Consider the following 27,678-nt stretch of genomic DNA (forward strand, 5'->3'; position numbering starts at 1 on the left):
TAACATAACACCTGACCCCCTCTGCACTTTTTGTTTCGCATTTTAAGGTAAGAAATCGACATTTGAAAACGACAGCGTGTCGATTTACTAGGTGCCGTGTTTCACAACTTGTTTATTTATATACGTATAGCGGATGATTTTTTTTTGAAAATTAGTATTTATTGATTTTCAGCCCCCAAGTGACTGTGATTTTATTCAGCCCTTTCCGGTATTTGGCTTTGAATAAGGACTTGTGAAAAGGTAAATAAATGCTACACATTTCTAAACCAAACCATTGATAAATGACCACCCACTTCTAAACAAAATAACGTGAAATGACACCCCAGTCGGGCAGCACATACCCGTATCGCACTTCTATGCAAGTAGCCCCCCGGGAGTTTTACCCGCTCGTGTCATCCCGCTTTCGTTGAAAAGTGATAAAAAAGTAAACAAAAGTATTCAATACACGGCCTACAGAGGGCGATATGAACAGGACTCTTTTTTTTTTTTTTCTGTCGTCAACTTGGAGGGTCCTATATCCAAGATGGCGGCTGTTTTGTTGTGAAGACCGAAGCTTTGGTATTGGTTTCTATTGCTGTGTGTGCGTAAATAGAGCTGAATATCAGATAATATTAACCCGCGTAAAGGTACGTGATAATTCAGAGAGGGTTCAACTCAGTTATAAATTATGAACACATAGCTACAATTCCATATATTTGCAACGTTGATTATTTTTAGATGACGGTGAATGACGGTGAATAAGTTGAAGACTTTCGTCTTGTAGTCGTCAATAAGGCAATCCATTATTTTGTATAGTATGAAGTAATGGTATAGAGTATTGTGTAGTAAACACTAACAAGTCGTACATAACTATACTCGAGTATGTGATCGTTATTATGAAAATGACACCGATGTTTTCACAAATATAGACAATAATTACGTAACAACACTATGACGTAATCTCACTTAGAATATTCCTAGTAATGTACAATCCTATACAGGTGTTACATAGTTGTGGAATCATAGCCCTATGTTGCCGACCGCATTATTTACGTGACTGACTCTGGCCGGTCCATAGGGCTATGGAGCCTTGTGCGACTGAATACCGGTTAAAATCCACATGCCAAATTTAGTCGTCGCGAAAATCACATTTTAAGACCTTCGAAAGTACTCACTATGTTTATTTACTTCAAAACAATGACCAGAACCTATTTGCGCTGTGAAATGATGAAGGTGGTCATAAAAAATTGACTTTATTTACCGTACACCGAGTCGGAGAAAAATAACAAGACGAAAGACGCCATTTTGGATTCCAGGGTTCATAGCAAATTATGCGAGACCGATAGTTTTGTACCACGTGACCAAAATCAGTAGATAAATTGCGTTATGCAGCTAGTTTCTATTATTAAACAAAAATTATACAATTATAAATACTGTATGAGTTTGCTTTCTTGGAACAATGAGAATAACATTTCATAAAAGCAATAAATAATTTAAATAAACATGAGTGAATATAGAAAATGTGTATAAAAATAGACACCAACTTGAGGGGTCCCCATGTTTGTTTTCTAAAACTTTGAGCCTATCACTGGAGTCAATCTGACAATGGATACCTTATCAATTAAAAGATAAGCAAAAAAAGTAATAAATACATAATTGCTGGGGAATAATTGTGTGGCAGTTTTGCCAACTGGTTATGGGAAGAGTGTTTTATTCTTCCACCACTCACAGTCCTTCAACGTTGAGGGACTGTGCACCACTGTATCACATGACCGTCGAACGAGATTAAATTTATTCTGCGCTAGGGAGTGTGGGATGTCAATGGCTGCCGTTTTCTTGTAATTTGCTTGGTTTCCGCGATAATTGTTTGAAAATATCACAAATTATTGCTTATCTATAAACACAAATTGCAAACAAAATTTGTATGTTATTCATCCAGTGATCAATTCACAATAAAGGTACGTCACACCATCGTAATCGAAAGTAAAAGCGATTTAATTTACGTATGCCAGATATCTGTTTTTAAACGGTGATAGATCCCGTAGCTCTATGTTCGACGTACAACAACAGAATTAAAAAGAAGACATCCAAATGAAATTGATAGGGCGAAATTCGAATATTACAGTGCAAGTTTTCTTATTTGATAAACTTTTATTGCATATATTTAAAAATGGTTTAGTTTGTTGCAGTTTGTATGTGGTGATCTGTTTACCTTTCTGCTGTTTTGGGGGTCCTCTCATTGTAGTCTGGAAATGTTGCTTCGATTTTGTTTATTAATCACGTAATTTTTTTTGTTATGACACTAAGAATGAAGTATAGAACAATTCCTAAGTCAAACTTCATTTTATTTTGATTGAGATCAACTCAAGTAATTGTGTTTTTGTTGCACCAATACCATCTCATTGTTTTCTGGACATATATTATGTTGGCGATCCATAAAAAGGACTTTGACCTCCATAAAAAAACATTTTAATGTCCAAGTTCCTTGGGTGGTCACTATACACAGGTTTGACTATAATTTGTTAATTTTTTCTTAAATACATTCCCTAATCAGTTTTCTTCTTTGTATGTAATAACAGAAAAATATCATCATTATCAGAAAATATATTCAAAATTGGATGGTAAACCATTGAATGAATTGAAGATTGGAGAGAGTTCCATGTCATTCTTTGTAAGTAATCGTTTGGTGCAGTGCCTACAAAGCTGGCAGCTTCTCTACGTGCTTTTTAACATAATTGTTGTGGTTCACATATAGAATTGATGTCGCCAGTGTGTTTTCCTGCGCAGATTTATCATTGGTTAACTGGTGTGTCCATGTAATGTATTCAACGCTAGTAGGACTTTAATCACTAACCCTAACCCGCTCCCCCTCCAGTTAACATGGGAGGAATTGTGAGTGACAGCTTCTATTCACACATGGTCTGCTAATGAAGCATGTTTTGGAATGGATTTGCGTGACTAGATTTACAGATAGTTATCATAATGTATTTGCTTGCCTAGTGATACAGTGCTTCATAGTGTTGCAAAACAATTTGATTTCATGTTGTATTTGCTCTATTGTTCACCTTTTTACAGAGTTCCACATTTTAATGCACACTGATCAGTAGCTTACACCAGCTCATTTCAAAAACATGCAGCGTCTTGTTGTTTCCCATAGATCTGGGTACACCCTTTTGTAAGTGTGCCTAATACAATGAATACAGTATATACCACATCAGTGGACTCATTCTTAGTCCTGTTCGGATGAAGACTGAAATTGAGGACTTATGAATTGACCTCCATGTGTCCATTCATATCCAGACATATCTCACACATGCATTGGCCAATCAAGTTCAAACTTCAATATTACATCATGATTAGACATTATATCGAACTTATGCGAATGAATTTGTATCATGATCAGATTCAAGATGGCTGAATGGCAAATCGTTTTAATGCCCAAATCACACATTTTCACTATTCTGACACCGGTACTCAATCTTGCCTGGATGGATTTGGTTTAAACATGGTAGATACTGGTACATTGAACATTTGAAAGAATGCAGTTCTGGATCCATATATCTGACATGCCGGGACTGATCAAGTATAAACTCTACATGTACATCATATCAGACATGCATTTGTTTCGTCATTTGATGCCAAGAATGTCTCAAAATAACACATTTTCTCCATTTCGGAACCCGAATTTAGCGGTGCGTGGACGGATGCTCTTCAAACTTGATACACAGATTGAAGATAATTTTTCATATTGGGTGCAAAATGGCTGAATGGTAGTCATCTTGTTTAAATGAATACAATTTTACAGAGCCATATCCCATACATGCCTGGGCAAATCAAGTTTAATTAAACTTCACACATATATATCACACAGTACGTCATATATAATACAATTAGGGAATGTGTCAACTCTGCACCAAACATGGAATTGTAACCAAAGCATTCATTGTATTGCATTTCATCTTCATTTCATACCATACATTAAGATATGTGTAAATATTATGCTATCAATGGGGACAACACAGTTATTGTATTTGCTCAGTGGAGAGATCATTTATATAACCTCACATTTACATCCAGGATTTGTATACTATTTTGACAAGGACTGTCTCCAACAGAGCAAATACATTATCCTATTGAAGCCTCATTCTAAGAAGGGTTAATTCCTTAGAACCTATCTCCTGGATCAATTTTGAAAAAACAAACATTACATATATGGCAGTTAATTAATTCTTAGAATCTTGGATAATGATACGTCTGTCTTTGGAACATCTCTGTTTCAAGCATTGTATCATGGGAAAAGTTCAAAACAAGGTTGTTGTTGAGACATTTAGATTTAATCAACTACATCTGAAAGAAAATGCAAAATTAGATATTTTGGGTACTTAAAAACTAAATATTATCCATCAGAATTTTCTACGAATTCATGACAACTCACGTTTTATGCCACTAAATGGCTCAGAAATTTGTATAGGTGTTTGATACATGTTTTGCACGAAAACGAGTTTAGTGACTATACACATGTGTAGTAAATATTGTAAATATAAAGGAAATATGATATTCCATTGATGATTGTACTGGTAGTGAACTACCTTAATAGCAAGAAATTCTAAAAAAACAATCTGCATTATTCAACCAAAAATAAAAGAGATGCTTTCTTTGGAAAAAATAGTTCTTAGATCCCCTTGCTTTGAGTGATGTGTTTACCCCAGCAGAGACTAAACAAGCTAAAACAGTAGTGCAGCAATGCTTTATAATGGTGTGGTTGTTACTAATATAAATATAAAGAAACCTATTTTATTTCTAATCTAGCTGTGTCCATGTGTAACTAAATCTAAAGTAGGGATTGGAACATGCACCGATCCAGTACGTGAAGGAGACTCTTCAACCGCTTTAGTAAGTCATCAATTTTCATACCTAACCTTTCATTTCCATGTGTCGTAATAACCCTCAAATAGGAGCGACCCTCAATTACGAGTCACTCCATGTAAATTTGTTACATTAACTCTTCCATACCATCCACCAAGCGTTGAATTGCAGTCAGTGACTGTCGATATATTCCCTGAATTGATATTTTTCTTACATAGCATTTAAATCTACTTCTGATATGTATACTATAAGGTTATTACGAGGATACCTCAAAGTATGCATGAAGACAGTACAGCTGGAGTAGCGACCGACGTGCAGTGGAGGTCGATGCGACGGCGTAGTACTGTCTGAGTGCATAATATGAGGTATCCTCGTAATAACCTTATTATTATATATCTTTTCCTTCTAAGGATAAAACGTGGGAATGCCGAAATCCAAAAAGTTTAGTACAGAATCAGCGAACTTCTTTGTCCGGTCAAACCCTAGTGGCAGCCATCTTTGTTTTTATTATTAGAAGACGCTTACGTGCGTAGTCATTCCATATTTGGAATTCACATTTCCTTATATGGTAAGATGAAAATACCCCGTAAAATATTGCAAAATTACGACACGCTGTAACTTATGTTTTTACGGTGACAGATGTATAATAATAATCAATATGCATATACAGATGTGTAAATACTATAAGCAACTGTATACGTATTTCCACTTTAGAAGTATTACTATTAGTAGCCACCTTTGATTCTATAATGGAATTACAATTTATTAGCTTCCTTCTCACTTAGTATTTGTTTGTCTTATGTTTGTCTTTGCTTACACCCTATGTTGTCAAAATGTTGCCATAAATAAACACCACCCAGGAGTAAAAATGTATCAAAGTACTTCTGGTATGTCTTATTGTGTTTTCTATCCCAATGTACAATGTATGTCAATAGTAGCCGTGGTTCAAGTACACAGAAGTAATTTTGTGTCTTTTTCAGGCTAGTGATATTTCTTTTGAATGTTTATCTTTGCGCACCATGATTGAGTATTTACCGATTCCGAGTCACTATGAACTCCTTGCTGTTATTGGTAAGTGGACAATTATTTTTTTTGTTATGTATTTATTTAATCAATCAACTTCCATTGGAATGGAAAAGTGACATGACACATACAAATACACATACGTAGAAAAAAACAAAAGCAATTAAAAATGAAAATTGCAGAAAATCGAAGAATTTTGAAGGTCATTAGGTGGCATCGATGTCTAAGAGGTAGTACATAAATTGAAAGTATGCACGAAGACAGTACAGCCACCTTTGATTCTACAATGTAATTACAATTTATTATCTTTCTTCTCGCGTAGTATTTGACAGTACAGCTGGAGTATCGATAAAGAGCCATTGCTCGAACCGTCTAGCTATTTTTAGCTCCGCTGTCGACTTTGTCGAGCGGAGCTTATCATATGAGTGATTGTCCGTCGGCGTTCATCGTCGTCCGTGTCAATGTTTTACATTTTCGACTTCTTCTTGAAAACTACAAGCCTGAGTCCTTTGATACTTGGTGTGTATGTACCTGGGGTAGACCTCTCTTAGATTTGTTCATTTCGTGATGATATCTTCAATTCTCTAATTTTGGTGAATATTTTTGTCATTTTTGGTAAAAAGTGATATTTTCGACTTCTTGTTAAAAACCAAAAGTCCAATTGCTTTGATATTACATATATAGGTACCACATGTAGACCTTTCTCAAATTTGTTCATTTTGTGATGATATCCTCAATTCTCTAATTTTGGTGAATATTTTTGTCATTTTTGGTAAATAGTGATATTTTCGACTTCTTGTTAAAAACCGCAAGTCCAATTGCTTTGATATTACATATATAGATACTACATGTGGTCCTTTCTCAGATTTGTTCATTTCGTGATGATATCTTAAATTCTCTAATTTTGGTGAGTATTTTTGTCATTTTTGGTAAAAAGTGATATTTTCGACTTCTTGTTAAAAACAAAAAGTCCAATTGCTTTGATATTACATATATAGGTACTACATGTGGACTTTTCTCAGATTTGTTCATTTTGCGATGATATCCTCAGTTCTCTAATTTTGGTGAATATTTTTGTCGTTTTTGGTAAAAAGTGATATTTTTGACTTCTTGTTAAAAACCGCAAGTCCAATTGCTATACATACTATACATATTGTTCATTTTTTACTCCCGTGTGCGAAGCACAAAAGGGAGTCTTTGCAGTTACCCTGTCTGTATGTCTGTATGTCTGTATCATTGTATGTCTGTATGTATGTATGTATGTATGTATGTATGTATGTATGTATGTATGTATGTATGTATGTCACTTTTTTTGTTCCACCGTTATCTCAAGAACCACTAATCAAATTTTGGTGAAACTTGGTAAATAGATACTCTGGGATAATGCGCAGAGTTGATTAGGTTTTGGTAAAAATTTATGAATATTAATTACCTAATTTGCATGATAACTGGCTGATTTTTAGCTGTTTCAAGACTGTTCCACTGATATCTGAAGAACCATTAATTGGATTTTGATGAAATTTGGCACATGGATGCTCTGAACTAGTGCGCAGATTTGATTAGTTTTGGGTAAAAATCTATGAATATTAATTACCTAATTTGCATGATAATTAACTGATTTTAAGCTGTTCCACTGATTTTTGAAGAACCTCTCATTGGATTTCAATGAAACTTGGCACATGGATGCTCTGAACTAATGCGCAGATTTGATTAGTTTTGGGTAAAAATCTGTTAATATTATTAATTACCTAATTTACATAATGATTAATCAATTTTCAGTTTTTCCACTGATATCTCAAGTACTAATCATAACATTTCAATAAAACTTGGTACATAGGTGTCATATGACACTGCAAAGACCTGATAGTTTTTAGGGTAATATCAGTACATATTAAGTACCTAATTTGCATAATTAATTAATTTTCAGCTTTTGATATTTCGAGTAGTAATGATCACGTTTCAATGAAACTTGGTACATAGTTACTTGAGGACTGTGCAGAGACCTAATTAGTTTTTGGGTAAAATATTTGTGCATATTAATTACCTTGTTAGCATAATTATTAGTTAATTTTCAGCTTTTCACCTGATATCTCAAGTACTAATCATCACATTTCAATGAGACTTGCGACATTTTTCTAGGACTATGTAGAGACCTGATTAATTTTGGGATAAATAATTGTGCCTATTAATTACCTAATTTGCATAATTAGTTAATTTTTTGCTGTTCTATGGCTGTTGCACTGATGTCTAAAAACGACTCATTGGATTTCAATGAAACTTTTAAAGAGTACCCATCACATTTCAATGAACCTCAGACCATGCACCATATTAGTTTTTGGTAAATATTTATGCTTCTTAATCACCTAATTAACATAATTAATTGATACTGATATCTCAAGTATTGATCATCGCATTTGAATAAAACTTGGTACATAAATGCTCTAGGACAATAGACAGCCTGATTAATTTTAGGTTAAAATCTGTTCATATTAATTCTCTATTTAGCATAATAATAATTATTATATAAATATAATTATTTTTTTGGTTCTAATCACATTTCAATGAAACTTGGTACATTGTGCAGACCTTTAGTTTTACACTTAAATCTGTTCATATTAGTTACCTTATTTGCATAATTAGTTTTCAGCTATTCCATCAATATCTCAAGTATAAGTAATTTTGAATTAATTTTTAATGCGTCTCCAAAACTCTCTGCACACGGGAGTTCTTTCTAAGCTTTCTTTGATCTAATGATATCTTCAGTTCTTTAATTGAAATGTGCCTTGCTAACAGCGAAGCTATCTCAGTCGAGAGGCTGCTTGTTAATAGTTATTTAGGACTACGATTACCAAATATTATCTTCTATATATCATGTCTAAGAGGTGTTGCTGTCCAGATTCAAAACAGATTAGCAAATACAACATGTATTGGTCTAAAAGAATTGATATGCAAATACTTACTGCAGTAGCAAAGCGAAAAATGTTGCGTAATCTGTTGTCCCATTTCCTTAATATATAAGGTTTTGTCATTTAGTTGCATGTAACTGTATTTCTTGTTTTCAGGTAAGGGAAGCAGGGAAGTTGCTGCAACTATTTACTTAGCAAGACATACACAGTCAAGTACATATTTAGCTGTTAGAACTTGTAATTTAGATAATCTTTCTGATGAATTAACAATTTTACAGGTATGTATTATGATTTCAGATTATATATTATTTTGGGCTGGTCAAATGTTATAACACATATCACTGTATTACAGTACAGCTTTCATATTATTGTCAGGCATTGATCACATTTTCATCACAGTTTGATCAAATACTGGTCGCACACTTACTGCTTTACCATCACACTTTTATCACATATTTGCATTACAAACCTTGGCCACCACAGTGGTGATCTTAACTTACTCTGAGAAAACACACCTAACTTTTATGATTGCCGTTGTTGTGAGATTATTTCTTTAATGAAATGATCTAATAGAAAAATTTACTATGACTAGGCCAGTCTATTATATACCTTGTTTGAATTGAAAATGAGATGATATTATGTGATGTGAGCATGACAAACATGTGAGTGATAAATACGCAATGCAAATAAGTTTGACAGACAAAAACCAAACTGTAGAAGAGGCATGCAGAGATGCACTTCTGATGGAGCATGGCTCACTTGCAGAGATGCAACTTACCCCAAAAATGATCAAATAGTGATGGGAAGGCACTAAATGTTTTCCTCAAATTTGTTAAAAAATATGTGGCCTTAATGCAAAAATAATGAAAGACGAAAGCCATCCTGTATTTCCTAGTGTAATTACTATTGTTTATAGTTACTAGGTTCTGTATAACTGACCCCATTCTATAAAGTATTTTGTTTAATTGCAGCATGAATTTCATCTTCTAAGGATAGTACAGCATGAAAATATTTTACCTTTTCATTGTGCTTTTGTTCACTGCAATGAATTGTGGGTAGTGATGCCACTCATGGCTTATGGTAAGTAAAAGCAGTAGTTACATGCACTGCTTTTGTTTACTGCAATGAATTGTGGGTAGTAATGCCACTCATGGCTTATGGTAAGTGAAAGCAGTAGGTGATTACATGCACAGAGGTTTTGCTCACCGCAATGAGTTGTGGGTAGTGATGCCACTTGTGGTAGGCGAAGCTTTTGTTCACTGCAATTAATTGTGGGCAATTAATTATTTGTGGCAAATGTTCATCTAATGTATTTCTCTGTAATACAATCTTCACCTAACCATGTCATCTTCTTATCATTATACCTTATGTATTGAAAAAAATATGTATTAAAGCACACCCTCTTTGTTTCAATTTTTGTTGCCATATTACTAGTTCTGATTGTGTGCATGTTTTACAGGCATGTCCAATAAGATTTATCTATTTACTAAGGTCAAATATGCAACCGAGTATTGGTGGAGTCAGGCACATGTTCTTGGGGAGAATATGTTTACAATATTACATCAAGTTCACAAAACCATGTGAATTGGACAATGTTGGATTATCTGATGCTTTGCGACTAGTCTGTAGCATCTTGAAAGAACAGAAATAGGCATATGTTTTCATGTATGCTAAACAAAAACTGCTGACTGGTTTTAAACCGTCAAGTGCAAATTATCTTACTTTATTTTTCAGGTTCGGCTAAGGATGTAATAGAAGCACACTTTGTTGATGGACTCGGCGAGTTAGCGATAGCGTTTATATTACATGATGTCATCACAGCATTAGATTATATACATAGAATGGGATGTGTACATAGGTATGACAGCTACACTGATATAGTTGCCATGAGAACAAATTATTTGTACCTCATTATGCACATGACTATTTGCATTGTGATTGTTACAATTGAAACTGCTGAATGTATGTCTGTTTTCATTTCTTTATCCTATTATTGAAGTGATCCTTGCTTTTGAGAATGCAACGAATACCAGAACCCAATGTACATTCTGAGTTTTAACTCGAGACTTTATGATCTTAGAATCAAATCTGCTGAAGTCAAGAGGTTTATTCACTGAATATTACCACAGTATTAAACATCAAGATCTTATTTCAGATCACCATTATTAAAATGCACATGCAGGACTGAAAATTCACGGAGGCCATGGGCATATTTGCTTAGATGTCCCACCTGAATGCCACAATGCTCTTCAATTTATCAAATATTTCCATCCCAATCAAAATCAGTTCAAGTCATTTCATTTATAAATAATTGGCTTTGAGGACTCTCAGAATACTGATGTTCAGGCCCTGGTCATTAATTAAATCATTTTGAGAAGACAAACTGTCAGACAAATATTGAGAAAAGCTGCACTATTACTGTTTCTGTTTTATTTTACAGGAGTATAAGAGCTGGTCATATGTTGATTTCAGCCGATGGTAAATGTTACCTGTCTGGGTTCCGTAGCGCGATATCATTGGTAAAGGATGGTAAAAAACTGAAAGCTGTGCATGATTTCCCACGGAATGCAGTCAAATCTTTACCATGGTTTGCACCAGAAGTTCTTGAACAGGTGAATAAGTCATTTAAACTGCAAATTTGATTGTTTGCATGCTTTCAAATCTCTGCTAGTAGTGTACATCCACATTGGTCTGAACCACATGTTCCTTCTGAAATACTGCTTTCAAAATATTTTCTACTGAATTTTCTACTCAGTCTACTTAAACTGTTGCTCTGCAATCCCTGGGGTTGCAACATTCATGGAGCTAAAAATAAAGTGAACTGCCATTATTTGTGTTCAGGCTACACAAAGTACTAGCTAAGATAAAAGTTAATCTTAAATGTCGGTAATACTCAATTTACATTTACTCATAAGAATTGGCATGGACGAAGTACGAGCGAAGATTTAAAATATATATTTTTCCATATTGGATAGACCCAAATTCATTCACGCATGAAAGGGAACAGTGGTTAGCATTGGCTAAGGAACGCCCAATCTAGGATTACTCAGTACAGTAACTATGTTAGTTCTATGGTTATAAAACAATATCAAAGCAAATTCAGAAAGTTCAGATTGCAGGATAACAAGGAGTAGCACAGATTCTCATCATTGGTTAAGTTTTTTCTTGAGAACATTATCTCTATATGTGTTTATTGCCATGTCAGAAATGGCATACCGAAATGAATGTTATGAACTTCAAAGTTAATCTTCCCAATGAACATTGAATGCAATAGTGTTTTTGGCGCTTAGCCCAAGCCTAAGCGTTCACGCTGGATCTGGCCTAGGTTTTAAAAAACGATCTTGATTTAATCCGTACTTAGCATTTCTTATCCCGTGCAAATTTTCTTAGCACTGGCTAAGGTATTTTACCTCTTAGCCCAAGCAAAGGAGCTGTGTGTGAACACAACTATGAACTAAGGAACACCCAAATAAATCTTCAGTCATTTTAACCATGATTACACAGTACAATAACCAGGAAAGTATACATGTTACTTCTATGGTTAAAAAACAATAACAATTCAAATTAGGAAAGTGCAAATCGCAGAATTACAGGATGTAGTACAAAGTCTCATCGTTAGTCCATTTTTTTCTCAAGAATAATGTTTTTGGATGTGCTTGCATGCATTGATTGTCGCGTCAGAAATGACATACCAAAATAAAATTCAATGTTCCTTACAAATTTGTCTATCAAAAAATTAAAGTGGGTTATTGTTATGTTAACACAGTGTGTTTTTTTTCAGCATGTATTGGGATACGACTGTAAATCTGATATCTACAGTATTGGTATAACAGCATGTGAATTAGCCAATGGTAGCGTGCCATTTTCTGATATGGTACACACTAAGGTAAGTAACAGCACATTTTATTAATATTTTTTTTATAATTTCTTTTTTTCTTCTCTCTGTGGTAACAGCATAGTTGACGTATGACATCACTAAGCATTGCGTAACATGGTGAGTGGGGCGCCCTCAGAGTTAGTACCCGGTAATTGTGCAATCATGCACACTATTGTCAGTTTTGCTTTCATGCTTAGATGTCAGTGATTTACGTAATGTGATTATTTATTCATGAAGTTGTTCAATTCTGAAAAACGAGTGACAACGATTAGGCTGATTTTTTTTAAATGGTGAATAGTGACAAAAGTTGAGTTTATCATTTAAAGTTGTATTATGTGATATTATTAATTTGTAGTCTTTGAGATATCAAGTAGTACGTGCCACGTAGAAAACACAAAAAGTATGGTATACAGGTCAAAACTTTGTTGAGAATTTCTATAAATTCATGGAATTGTGCTGGAAAATTTCTTAATGACATTTCAAATGAGACCTTCCTTATTAATTAAAATTCAATATGATACATTTGCCCACCTGATTCACCCCTTAGGATTTTGTTGCAAGTGCATGCACCTATGTCAATGAAAGAGGTGTTTCTATGGTCAAAATAAGCTGTATTTTACTGATCAGTGATCTGATATACAATACTATATTTGCTGTATGGTGTTTCTATGATTGAAATAAGTCATATTTTACTGATCTGATATACAGTACATGTCTATCGTGACCTTGCTTAGTCTGACAAGTTGTCCCCTGTCATTTATGTAAGTGAAACTACAGTATTTGCAAATTAAAACAAAATCATTAATGTTATTATTTTTGCAATGGAGGTCTTGTAACTGCTAGATTATTCACCAAGATGAAAATAATTAAGTTAAAACCAGATGCAAACAAATCAAGTATTGAAGCTTTGCTAGTAAGGCCTCAAATGTAGTATGACAGTTTTATTTGCATTTCGAGTCAGATAGACTGAAACTCCGGAAATCTGTTTTTTTCTCAACTGTGAGAGTCAAATTACAATGGGATATCACTTCTTGATAAACACTAAACCTTGAAAAAAAAAAAAAAATCTGTTCATTATAGTGAATGAATGATGTGGTGATATCATGGTTGATGTACAAGGACACTCAAGAAATGAGAATCACACCTTGTATCTGGATGTGTGTCTCATTTTGAGTCTCTGGATGATATACATGTATCAGATTTCAGATTTCAAACTTCTTACCTTAGAAACTTGTGTGCTCTGGTGTAAAAACATTCCAATTTCGTTGGGTTGTTATTGCAGCGTGAACAAGGGAAACCAAACAATAATTTGCATGAGCTAAAAAACAATCCAATATTTTTGCATAGAAACCAACTGATGGTGATGTAACTTGAAACTCATTCATTATCAACTGTCTTGATGTATGTGTGAAATTCAGATGAACTCATCATATTAGCCTGCATCACCGTCCTTTCTTCTTTCCTCACATAACATTTAGTTTCTTGATTAAAAAAATATAATTGTGCACATGAATTTGTGTTTAATTTAGACATGAATCACATTTGAATATTGACTCAGTTACACCACTTATAGATATAGTATGTAACCATAGTAACCTGTATGCTTATCTGATGTACGTGGTCATATTGCAACTCTTCTGTTACCTGCCATACTTTTTATTAGCTCCGCTGTCGACTTTGTCGAGCGGAGCTTATCATATGAGTGATTGTCCGTCGTCGTCGTCCGTCGTCGTCGTCCGTGTCAATGTTTTACTTTTTCGACTTCTTCTTGAAAACTACAAGCCTAAATGCTTTGATACTTGGTGTATATGTACCTTGGGTAGACCTCTCTTAGGTTTGTTCATTTCATGTTGATATCTTTAATTCTCTAATTTTGGTGAATATTTTTGTCATTTTTGGTAAAAACTGATATTTTCGACTTCTTGTTAAAAACCGCAAGTGCAATTGCTTTGATATTACATCTATAGGTACTACATGTGGACCTCTCTCAGATTTGTCAATTTTGTAATGATATCTTTAATTCTTTAATTTTGGTGAATATTTTTGTCATTTTTGGTAAAAACTGATACTTTCGACTTCTTGTTAAAAACCGCAAGTCCAATTGCTTTGATACTACATATATAGGTACTACATGTGGACCTCTCTCAGATTTGTTTATTTCGTGATGATATCTTTAATTCTCTAATTTTGGTGAATATTTTTGTCATTTTTGGTAAAAAGTGATATTTTTGACTTCTTGTTAAAAACCGCAAGTCCCATTGCTTTGATATTACATATATAGGTACTACATGTGGACCTCTCTCAGATTTGTTCATTTTGTGATGATATCTTCAATTCTCTAATTTTGGTGAATATTTTTGTCATTTTTGGTAAAAAGTGATATTTTCGACTTCTTGTTGAAAACTGTAAGTCCGATTGCTTTGATATTACATATATAGGTACTACCGTAAAATCTGTATTAGAAGCCGCATCCCTAATAGAAGTCGCACCCATTCTTTTTGAAAAATTGAGAACCAAAAAATCATCATTTCTCATATGTGTAGATGCTCTAATAGAAGCCGCATCCCCTCTATTGCATTGTACCATTTTAATAGAAGCCGCGGTTTCTAATACAGATTTTACAGTACATGTGGACCTCTCTCAGATTTGTTCGTTTTGTGATGATATCTTCAATTCTCTAATTAATTTATTTTGGTGAATATTTTTGTAATTTTTGGTAAAAAGTGATATTTTCGACTTCTTGTTAAAAACTGTAAGTCCGATTGCTTTGATACTATTCATATTATTCATTTTCTAATGATGTCTTCACTTCTTTAATTGAAATGTGCATTGCTAACAGCGGAGCTATCTCAGCCGATAGGCTGCTTGTTACAATTGCTGTATAGTTCCCACAATAAACAGTAATTTTTCTTTGCAATATACTATCACACTTTTATTGCTAGAAAAGTTCCTGGTTTTACAATTGGTACATATTAAATTTATCTGAATACACCTTTAGGTGTAAATGGTCACAGAGGTTTCTTAAATTAGCAGGATTGACTTAGTTATTGAAAAATTCAAATTTTTACAACAGTAGTGATTACCACATACAAACTATAAGAACAACCAATTTCTGCCACTTGTACCAAACAGGTATTGTAAAGATTGGACATTGGAAGCAATGACCGCCATTGCCTGACAAGTTGGCGTGAGTGGCACCCCGGACTGCTGCGAACCCCACCCCAGCAGTCCAGGGTGCCACCTACGTCAACTTGTCAGTCCTGGACTGCTGCGAACCCCACCCCAGCAGTCCAGGGTGCCACCTACGTCAACTTGTCAGTCCTGGACTGCTGCGAACCCCACCCCAGCAGTCCAGGGTGCCACCTACGTCAACTTGTCAGTCCTGGACTGCTGCGAACCCCACCCCAGCAGTCCAGGGCGCCACCTACGTCAACTTGTCAGTCCTGGACTGCTGCGAACCCCACCCCAGCAGTCCAGGGTGCCACCTACGTCAACTTGTCAGTCCTGGACTGCTGCGAACCCCACCCCAGCAGTCCAGGGTGCCACCTACGTCAACTTGTCAGTCCTGGACTGCTGCGAACCCCACCCCAGCAGTCCAGGGTGCCACCTACGTCAACTTGTCAGTCCTGGACTGCTGCGAACCCCACCCCAGCAGTCCAGGGCGCCACCTACGTCAACTTGTCAGTCCTGGACTGCTGCGAACCCCACCCCAGCAGTCCAGGGTGCCACCTACGTCAACTTGTCAGTCCTGGACTGCTGCGAACCCCACCCCAGCAGTCCAGGGCGCCACCTACGTCAACTTGTCAGTCCTGGACTGCTGCGAACCCCACCCCAGCAGTCCAGGGTGCCACCTACGTCAACTTGTCAGTCCTGGACTGCTGCGAACCCCACCCCAGCAGTCCAGGGCGCCACCTACGTCAACTTGTCAGTCCTGGACTGCTGCGAACCCCACCCCAGCAGTCCAGGGTGCCACCTACGTCAACTTGTCAGTCCTGGACTGCTGCGAACCCCACCCCAGCAGTCCAGGGTGCCACCTACGTCAACTTGTCAGTCCTGGACTGCTGCGAACCCCACCCCAGCAGTCCAGGGTGCCACCTACGTCAACTTGTCAGTCCTGGACTGCTGCGAACCCCACCCCAGCAGTCCAGGGTGCCACCTACGTCAACTTGTCAGTCCTGGACTGCTGCGAACCCCACCCCAGCAGTCCAGGGTGCCACCTACGTCAACTTGTCAGTCCTGGACTGCTGCGAACCCCACCCCAGCAGTCCAGGGTGCCACCTACGTCAACTTGTCAGTCCTGGACTGCTGCGAACCCCACCCCAGCAGTCCAGGGCGCCACCTACGTCAACTTGTCAGTCCTGGACTGCTGCGAACCCCACCCCAGCAGTCCAGGGTGCCACCTACGTCAACTTGTCAGTCCTGGACTGCTGCGAACCCCACCCCAGCAGTCCAGGGCGCCACCTACGTCAACTTGTCAGTCCTGGACTGCTGCGAACCCCACCCCAGCAGTCCAGGGTGCCACCTACGTCAACTTGTCAGTCCTGGACTGCTGCGAACCCCACCCCAGCAGTCCAGGGCGCCACCTACGTCAACTTGTCAGTCCTGGACTGCTGCGAACCCCACCCCAGCAGTCCAGGGTGCCACCTACGTCAACTTGTCAGTCCTGGACTGCTGCGAACCCCACCCCAGCAGTCCAGGGTGCCACCTACGTCAACTTGTCAGTCCTGGACTGCTGCGAACCCCACCCCAGCAGTCCAGGGTGCCACCTACGTCAACTTGTCAGTCCTGGACTGCTGCGAACCCCACCCCAGCAGTCCAGGGTGCCACCTACGTCAACTTGTCAGTCCTGGACTGCTGCGAACCCCACCCCAGCAGTCCAGGGTGCCACCTACGTCAACTTGTCAGTCCTGGACTGCTGCGAACCCCACCCCAGCAGTCCAGGGTGCCACCTACGTCAACTTGTCAGTCCTGGACTGCTGCGAACCCCACCCCAGCAGTCCAGGGTGCCACCTACGTCAACTTGTCAGTCCTGGACTGCTGCGAACCCCACCCCAGCAGTCCAGGGTGCCACCTACGTCAACTTGCCAGGCTATGACCGCCAAGATTCCGATGAGATTGAACACCGAATGGCTTGCTTATTTTAGCTTGGCAAATAGTGTCAACTGTACCAAATACCATACACAAATCTAGGAAACAGTGGACACAATGATGTAAGACAATGGCACACTATTTGAGTGGTTAAAACCGTTTTTTTGGCTGTTGTTTGCTGTTTCACTGCTACAAAATATTCACAACTTTCCCTATCCCTGTCTTACAAAAATATAAGTGGTTTACAGTAGTATATATAATGGTTGAATTTCCTGTATTATTTTAAAAAAGAACATAAAAAATAATACTATCATGAGTGAAACAGTGAGTAAGGCCTGTGTCTCAGTGTCTACTCTGAGAACATATTTATTTAAAAAATATTTAAACTCTGTCGGTGGTAAGAAAAACCAACATGAAATGATGAGAGCTTATTGATCCCTTCCATGCTGATCAGCTCAATGCTGTATGGCTGATTCATTTCTTTGGTCAGACAAATGTGCTGCTGTTCAGTATTTAGCTTATTATTTCCTTGAAGACAGCTTTGGTGCAATGTGCATTTACATTTTAATGTTTTTTTTTCAATATTTTTTGGTTATTTTTCTCTAAATGTACATAACTTCCCATCGGCTTTAATACAGGTTTTGTAATACTAGTGTGCACACTCTGCATGTTGTTTTTCATTCTATGTACGTAGGTTTTGTAATACTAGTGTGCACACTCTGCATGTTGTTTTTCATTCTATGTACGTAGGTTTTGTAATACTAGTGTGCACACTCTGCATGTTGTTTGTCATTCTATGTACGTAGGTTTTGTAATACTAGTGTGCACACTCTGCATGTTGTTTGTCATTCTATGTACGTAGGTTTTGTAATACTAGTGTGCACACTCTGCATGTTGTTTGTCATTCTATGTACGTAGGTTTTGTAATACTAGTGTGCACACTCTGCATGTTGTTTTTCATTCTATGTACGTAGGTTTTGTAATACTAGTGTGCACACTCTGCATGTTGTTTTTCATTCTATGTACGTAGGTTTTGTAATACTAGTGTGCACACTCTGCATGTTGTTTGTCATTCTATGTACGTAGGTTTTGTAATACTAGTGTGCACACTCTGCATGTTGTTTTTCATTCTATGTACGTAGGTTTTGTAATACTAGTGTGCACACTCTGCATGTTGTTTTTCATTCTATGTACGTAGGTTTTGTAATACTAGTGTGCACACTCTGCATGTTGTTTTTCATTCTATGTACGTAGGTTTTGTAATACTAGTGTGCACACTCTGCATGTTGTTTTTCAATCTCTGTACGTAGACCTGAAACCTAGTGTGGACGCTGTGTAGGAAATTTTATAATTGTCAAATACAAATATATTCCATGATTTAAAAAAAAAAACAGCTATCCATGCTAAAACGGTATTTGCTTTTTTAGAAGCGCATATCCATATTTCAGATATGCACACATAAACCAAAAATTGCATTTATTATATATTGCATCATTAAAATATATTTTATTTTGACCATAGACAAACTACTGTCATTATATAATGCTTTCTCTCCAACACCTTCTCATAAATACAATGTATATATAAAAAAATATGTCTGTAATAACCTGTCACATTTGTATCAAACGATGTTCAAAGTAAACGGTTCATTACTTATAGGGACCATATAGTAGTTTGCTGGATGCATGAGGAAACTGCATGAAGAGACTAAAAATAAAATCATCTTTATGTAAAAAACCAAATGCTGTATTTATTTCAATAGAAGCTCATCTCTAATTGAAATGCACACAAACCAAAATTTGCATATACCATATTTGTTCTTATGGTAGTGCATGTGCTTACATAAATTACAGATTTTTCTATGGTCAAAATAAATAATATTTTAATGATTTCATATACAGCCAATGCAATTTTTGATTTGAATGCATTACTATTAGGGATGCGCTTCTAATACGCAAATACGGTATTGTACATTGGATCGTAAAAATATGACTTTTTTTGACTGCAGACAGACCTTCATCATATACACAAGTATATGCATTGCTAACAGAGCAAATAGGATATTTTTCTTTCAAAATGAAAAGTTACAATCATTTTTTCTAGATTTAATATCTTTACTGGTGATTTATTCCCAAGGTGAGATTAGTACAAATGCATGTAATCTGTAGGTCCCTATTTCCTGTATTAAATAATACATGTTCTGCACTTGTAAGCTGAATTGTCATTCTGTGTTACTGTTAGCAACCCTTTAGGACTTCTTTAATTAATACTTAACAGGAAATATACATGTTCAAAGTTCGTTAACCTTTTGAATACAAAAGTCCCCTTTTGTCGCCTTTCACAAAATAATCCAGCATCACTTTTTTTTTTTTTGCAAAAAAATTGATCAAGATCTTTACCCGTTTGGAAATTTTGTCCATCCGGCCCCAAATTTTCAAAGAAGTTATGGGTATTTGTATGTCATAAAACAATGCCCTCCTTTGGCAACACAATAGTAGGTGAATAGGTGTGAACGTCAAGTTAAGTATAAACCACTGCAGAACACATGTTTGAACATGAACAGAACACATGTTTAGTATATATTATAAGAAATATTTACAAAGAGATCTAGCCCTCCATTTGTCAACACCTGTGAACATTTCTAATAGGTGATTTTTCGTTCACTGTGAGAACTTGTGTATTGCATGAAAGGCGCCGACTGAACGTCTGGCTCAAAAATCAAATAATTTGATTTTTAATTTGTATGTGTTATTTTATAGTTCATTGTCAAAATGCCGATCATTGAGAAGAGATTATTGTGCAGGGGTTTTTCTAGAAAAAAAAAACTGCAAGAAGGAACACTGCAATTTAGCGGCATTTAAGAGCATTCTTTGGCTTCCTTGGGGCCAAAATTACTATCAGACAGGTCACAGTTGAAGACTGTGGCCACATGTGATCCCTGGTCAATCAGTGTAAGGGGGTGCATGGCCATGGCATGAGGGCGTTGCACTGCTGTTCCCTTGTTTAAAAAAGTCCAGTTGTATTGAGATACCCTTACTTCATCAAAATTGACCATAATCAAATGTGTATAACATATTTTTAATTGTCTATTATTAAAAGAGATTGGGACAAAATTTGTTTACACTTTTTTTATGCCAGGCTTTATTTATTTATTTCGTTGTACAATTGTCTTCCAGATGCTGTTAGAAAAAATCAATGGTACAACACCCAGACTTTTAGACAGTACAACAGCATGTCTTGTTGAAGACCAGCTTATGAATGAAAGTTCCGGTGCTGCTGACAGTGGTCTTGGAAGCAGTATGGCTGCGTCTAGTGTCTATAAAAACAATGATCCTAACAGTCCTTTCAACAGAACTTTTTCTCAGAATTTCCATAATTTTGTGGAGCTATGTGTAAAGAGTGATCCTGATGACAGGTTGGTACCTTAGTCTGTTTTATCCCCCACCAATATCTTTGATTTATCAATTTGAGATGATATTCACAGAGAATACAACAAATAATTGTTACTTTGTTGAAGATGTGTCACAATTACAATCTAGCTCCTCAATTCCCAGGGTTGCACCAGTGCATTGTGGGTAATTTGTTTGACCTTCCCATTGTTAATTGTGTATTCAACCGTTACTACTAATGTGCTAAAACATCTTTTACTAATAGTTTGGATTAACACTTTGATTTCAATAAAATGATGTGAATAAACTTGTGATTGACAGACATTTTGAAGATTTGCATGGCTGTTGAAAACATACCTTCTTTCAACTTTCAGATGAAATTTGTGCTTAAATATTGCCCGGCTACCTAACCAACATCAAAATTGTATTCTATAAATATTCATGATGATATACAACAGAAAAATCAGAAACCTCACGATGGAGTGTAATTTGCATAATCTGGTCACCATCTTTCCTTTTATACGTACACCTTACTCTCGCACTAGAATTCTGAAATTTGATCTATTTACAGTATGGGGGTATATGTACTTGTAGTCTAGACACAGCCCTTGTATTATCAATATATCAATAGTTTTATTAATCCAGAATTCATGTTTGGAATACTCCAGGAATCCTTATATCGATCATGAACTAAGGAGTTTGGAACTATCCATAAAATACATGATTATTATTATTATTATTAAATGATTATTATTATTATTATTATTATTATTATTAAATTAAATCTTTATGCAGGATATAAAGTTGAAACATATGTACATCTCATTCGTACTGTTGATTTTCTTTCTTTTTTGTAAACTTTGAAAAAACTTACCTATAAGTTAGTTGAGAATTGAATTCCAAAGAAATACACCATCATTTTGCCTCAATATCTTATAAATTGCATATGTGTGAATGATTATATCTAACTTTGCTGTTTACATTGATAGTCTTTTATCTCAAGTGTACAAGCCACTTTTATTTCGCTACTGACAAATATTCATGAATGTTGTGAGTTGAGGGAAAATTATGAATTATAATTATAGTCTCACTGTGATCCTTAGGACAGGGAGCCACAGTGCTTCTCCCAAACACGTTTTATCGATATCAATTTGATGCTAGTCTCCTCTCCATTCATTTCAGACCCACTGCTAGTGCTCTTCTTAACCATCCCTTTTTCAAACAAACCAAGAAACGTCCAAATGACACCTTAGTCCAGTTACTTCACCCAGTTGCTCCACTCAGTGATGCTAGCAATCTACCAAAGGTTAAAGGTCAGTGTATTATGATAGGTGAATGTTATGTGTTACTTATTACTGTGGAATACTTTATTTTCGCTGGAATTAATTTTCGCTGAAAAGGCTTTTGGGGCGTTTTGCTTGGAATTTATTTTCACTGATTTTTTCATGAGTTTAATGTGAAATATAGGAAAAAAAGTATATTCACTGGATTTTATTTTCACGGAATCATCCCTTCAGTGAAAATAGCGAAAATAAATTCCAAGCGAAAATAAAGTATTCTACAGTATACTGTGAACATATTATTTCTTCACTGCATGGGTTTTAATTTTGCAGATAAGTGAAATTAAATCGATTTAGATGAACTGTTCACTGGCTTTTAATTTTGCCATTTTTGCTATTTTCATGATGTGTATTGATGACTATTACCCTTTAATCATTTCAAATTGTTACTTTGACGATCATCAATGTACATCTGATTGATTAGAAATCCTATTGAGGTCTTGAGAAATGATGAAATACTGAATACTGATTTAACTACTGTAAATTACTTTATTTTTGCTGGAATTGTGTTTGTATGGAATTTATTTTCACTGTTTTTTTGGCGAGTTGAATGTAAAATATAGGAAAAAAAGGGTATGTGTGCTGGATTTAATTTTTACTGAATCAATACTTCAGCGAAAATAATGAAAATTAATTCCAAGTGAAAATAAAATATTTTACAGAATATGAATCATAGAAAATTGGGATATTTTGTAGCAGTTAATATTTTGTTGTCACAGATGGATTTATATTACTCATTGAAAATAAAATCATCAATTTAATGTAACCTTATCAGATTAACAAATGTAACATACTTCATATTATATTTTTTGTTACTAGGCAATAGTGATGATGTCACAGATGAATTGCAAGAATTAACGCTCTCTGATCTATGGAATTTTGATTGATGGAATCGGGTGTGCATAAATTATAATTATCTGGCTGCTTTGAGAAACAGTTACAACTGTGTGATATTGCCATTAAGATGCACCCTGCACTGTGTAAATGAATGAGTATATGCACTTGCTACTTTGTGAAATGTTTTTGCCGGCACAACTAGATTATATTGCTATATTGTCCCCACAAGTCTGTGGTATTTTGCAGTCATGAGAAGTTTTATAACATGCTTTAATTTTCACGCAAATTCGATAAATGGTTTAGAATAAAAACATCCAAGGGTATTTTGCAGTCCAGTGAAGAGTGCATGGACCAGGTATGTGCTCTTGCAAAAGGAGAATGTTTGCCTTCCTAACATTAGACAAAAGATCCCCTGCACTCTGGCACAGACAGCCATATTTGATCAGTAATATATTATAATCTGACACCAAAAACAATATACTCGTTGTCGCAAGGATACCGCAAAGTATGCACTCAGGCAGTACAGGTGTGCATGCGTCAGTCTATCTGATCACCATACCCCCTTTATGCATACTTATTGTTGAAAATGGGTATATTCTTGATTATCAAAATTTTTACTGCTTCATCAACAAGATTTAAAATTCACCATTTCAATGAGGAGAATTGAAATTTTCACCAATTTGTTGGTAAACATATAGTTAAAAACAGAATTATTCATACCCCTACTGAAATTTCAATGTTTTGTGTTTTTCTGGAAAACAACAGGTGGATACAGAATATTTTGGCCGTAGTTGGATACATTTACTTGAAAGGTAAAAATTCTGAATGAGTTTTGTACAACCTCATTTGTATAACAAAAAAGCAATAACTTTATTTGTATTTTGACTCACTCAAAATTATTCATACCCTTTGTCAATAAAACTGTAAAGGCATTGTTAAATACTGTTGAACTTTGAACAAATCTTAACTGGTCCTAAATGGTATCAGTGTTTTTGGTAAGGTGCAGAAATTAAGCCCTGAAAAATTATACTTTACTTAAACATCATTTAAGTGCTTCAAAAGAGTGAAAATAGAGAAGTGGCCAGAATGGCCCAGAACCACCATATTTATTACCCACATAAACTACTGTGACAGCATGTTTATTCAGTGGTGATATTCAGTCATAGGTTTTTAGATAGTGACTGCATAAATTTCAACACTTTTCTGTATTCCTGGCTGTTTATTGACCTTTCTAAACATCATTATATAACATAGACATTGAAGTTCAAAACAGAAATTAAAGCCATTCCTCCATGATGTTAAACAATGTCTTTAAAAGGCAATATCACAGTCAATAGTCAATTGCAAAGCCTTTGTTCTTGATCACAGCATCCAGGCGGTTTCTGTAGCTATTAATGAGAGTTTGGCAGAGCTCCACAGGAATTTTGTCCCACTCTTCCTTGGCTATGATCTCTAGTTCTGTCAGGTTGAAGGGCCTGTGGGCATGCACCCTAGTCTTGAGGGTTTTCCACAGGTTTCAATGAGATTCAGGTCTGGGCTCTGGCTTGGCCATTGTAGCACCTCCACACTGTTATCCTTTGCAGTATATTTAGGATCGTTGTCCTGTTGGAATGTCCAGTTGGGGTCGAGATGCAGATTTTCTGCAGACTGCCTGATGTTGTCTTCCAGAACTTGGATGTACTGCTCCTTCTTCATGATGCCTTCTACTTTTACAAGATTTCCAGGCCCACTTGCAGAGAAACAGCCCCGAAGCATGATGCTCCCACCGCCAAACTTCACGGTTGGCACAGTGTTCTTTGGGTTGAATGCCTCGCCTTTCTTGCGCCAAACGAAGGAAACATCTCCGTGGCCAAAGAGTTCCATCTTTGTCTCATCTGACCATGGAACTGATGACCAGAAATGTTGATCCTTGTCTCGGTGCTCTCTGGCATATGCAAGTCGAGCTTTACGATGCTTCTGAGTCAGAAGAGGGGTCTTCCTTGGGCGACAGCCGTGTAGTCCTTCCTTGTGCAGTGTGGGGCACATGGTCTGCAGTGAAACCTTGGTGCCCATCTCACCCAAGTTGTCCTGAAAAGCCTTGACTCTTCTTCTGGGATTGAAAAAGGCCTCACGGCATACTTTCCTGGCCAGACGAGGAGATATCTTCGACTGCCGTCCACGCTTGCCAATGTTTCTCACTGTATTGAACTTCTTGTACTTTTGGACAATGGACTGTACAGTGGGTACTAGCACTCTCAAGAGTTTGGAAATGGCTTTATAGCCTTTCCCATCTTTGTGGGCATTCACAATGCTCATGCGGAGGTCGTTGCTGAGTTCCTTTGTTTTCGCCATGATCATAACAACTGAGGAAGGTTTCATTATTGCACTTGATTTTATACTCTAGAACAATGGCATTCCAGAACTCACTTACCACCTTGGAAATTATTCAGACTGGCCTACACAACTTTACATGTGAACAAAACATGCAGAATGTCTGAAGCATGTGCATATCAGATGCATATGGCCAAATGCCATGCTTTAACAAAGGGTATGAATAATTTTGAGTGAGTCAGAATACAAATAAAGTAATATGCTTTTTTGTTATACAAATGAGGTTGTACAAAATTCATTCAGAATGTTTACCTTTCAAGTAAAGGTATCCAACCACAGCCAAAATATTCAGTATCCACCTGTCATTTTCCAGAAAAACACAAAACATTGAAATTTCAGTAGGGGTATGAATAATTCTGTTTTTAACTGTATGTTCAGACAAATGGTGAGAATTCAAACTCTCAGCAATAAATTTGTGAGAATATGTAATCTCATCAATGAAACAGTGATATTTTTTAATGAGAATATAAAGACATTCTCAATGATATCAGGGCATATAATATTAAAATAAGAGAAAGTGTATGTTTCTTTCTCTAGTCCTCTGCCAATAGCTGATCCTCCTGCAGGGAGAACAGTTGCCCAACCAAAATCAGGCAAATGAACTAGACACATATTCAGTATAATATAAATTTGTGGTGTGACCAACATTTAAATACAATGAATTCTGTGAAGATTTTTTATCTTACATTGGAATATGTATATTTTTCTGCACAGTTGTATGTATGTTTTCCTTGTTATATTGTCATCCTTTCTGTGTATATACAACAGATTGGTCATTCTAGAATGTACTGCTTGTAGGTATTGAGTATGCATATTAAATTAAGCATACTCAACCACTGTGTATATAGTACAGTTTATCTTGATGTTTTTTATTATCTTTGCTGTAACTCCTTCCACTTAAATGTAAACAACGTTGTGTATATAAAGTTATGCAAATTGTTGTGACAATATTTGGTACAGGCAGAAATTTTCAGTGAGGGTGGCAATTAATGATATATATATATTATACTGTTTTAAACTGCTACAGTACTATGTATACTTTGTGTCCAAGCTTAACAGGTAATACAGTGTATCCACAGAATTTTATACATTAATTAGAGATATCTAATGCAGTGCAATGATTTCTGAGCCATATAAGAATACAGTATATTCAGCTGTGTGCTTGCTTTGAAATCTTAGACTATTACACAAATTATACTTCAATTATCACCTCTATATGCCTCCATCACATTCAACTTGTCATTTTCTGTGCGTACACTCATAGACCGTATAAATATAATTGATACTTCATTGAACGTCCTTAGTCACTTGATGTTTGTAATTGCAAAAATTCTGAAACGAAATCTTGGTGATAGAGGCTGACTCTGACTGACCCTTCTATGACTCCTCACATGTAAAAAATAACATGACAACATTTAAAAAAAAAAAAACACTTTTCTGTTAAATAAAATGCATGTATGTTGGTGGTGTTAATTTTTGCTCCCTTCAATTGGATGCTTTTAGTTGCTTATGCAAGACATTTATTTACTTTCATACTACCGGTAGCTGTAGGAGTAACAAAGCTGGTGATTTTCGTGGTTTGAAATGAACAAATGTATTCAGTCGGATTAAAATCCAATATAAGTGAAAGCTCTGGACATCTTCCGTTTCAGTCACCAGAATACACCACTTATAGCTACATCTGATCATCTTCCTAGTATGCAAATTACTTCAGATCTTATGGCTTCAGTAACCAATCAGAACTAGTTATCGACTGCTCTTTTAAATAAGGATGATTTAATTTGTTGACAAATCTCATCAGAGAAGGGCTGAATCAACACATTTTGATTAGTCATTTGATTATATTTGTTTTGAGGTGATATACACTGATGACTGTATATTATAAATGACCAGAGCCATCAAGTATTAGATCCTATTGAGATATGCAAATAAGGGTGCAATTATTTTATTATAGTACAATGTAAGGTATAGATTTTGAAAAATCTAATTAGTCGCTCTTTTAG

At 36.1% G+C, this 27,678-nt stretch overlaps 1 protein-coding gene across 1 annotated transcript; it reads left to right on the forward strand.

Annotated features, from left to right (window-relative positions):
- The first annotated feature begins 491 nt into the window (after positions 1 to 491).
- LOC100370427 (STE20-related kinase adapter protein alpha-like) lies at positions 492 to 27,148 on the forward strand. Its single transcript, XM_002738780.4, has 12 exons — positions 492 to 626; positions 2,559 to 2,650; positions 4,789 to 4,872; positions 5,826 to 5,916; positions 8,931 to 9,052; positions 9,746 to 9,854; positions 10,509 to 10,632; positions 11,215 to 11,386; positions 12,556 to 12,660; positions 20,916 to 21,154; positions 22,311 to 22,441; positions 23,288 to 27,148. Exons 2-12 carry the CDS (start codon positions 2,639 to 2,641, stop codon positions 23,353 to 23,355), a joined length of 1,257 nt encoding a protein of 418 aa, XP_002738826.3. The 5' UTR covers positions 492 to 626; positions 2,559 to 2,638; the 3' UTR covers positions 23,356 to 27,148.
- The last annotated feature ends 530 nt before the right edge of the window (positions 27,149 to 27,678 follow it).

This window comes from Saccoglossus kowalevskii, chromosome 21, assembly GCF_978046115.1.
Source record: "Saccoglossus kowalevskii chromosome 21, keSacKowa6.1, whole genome shotgun sequence".
NCBI classification, from domain to species: Eukaryota; Metazoa; Hemichordata; class Enteropneusta; family Harrimaniidae; genus Saccoglossus; species Saccoglossus kowalevskii.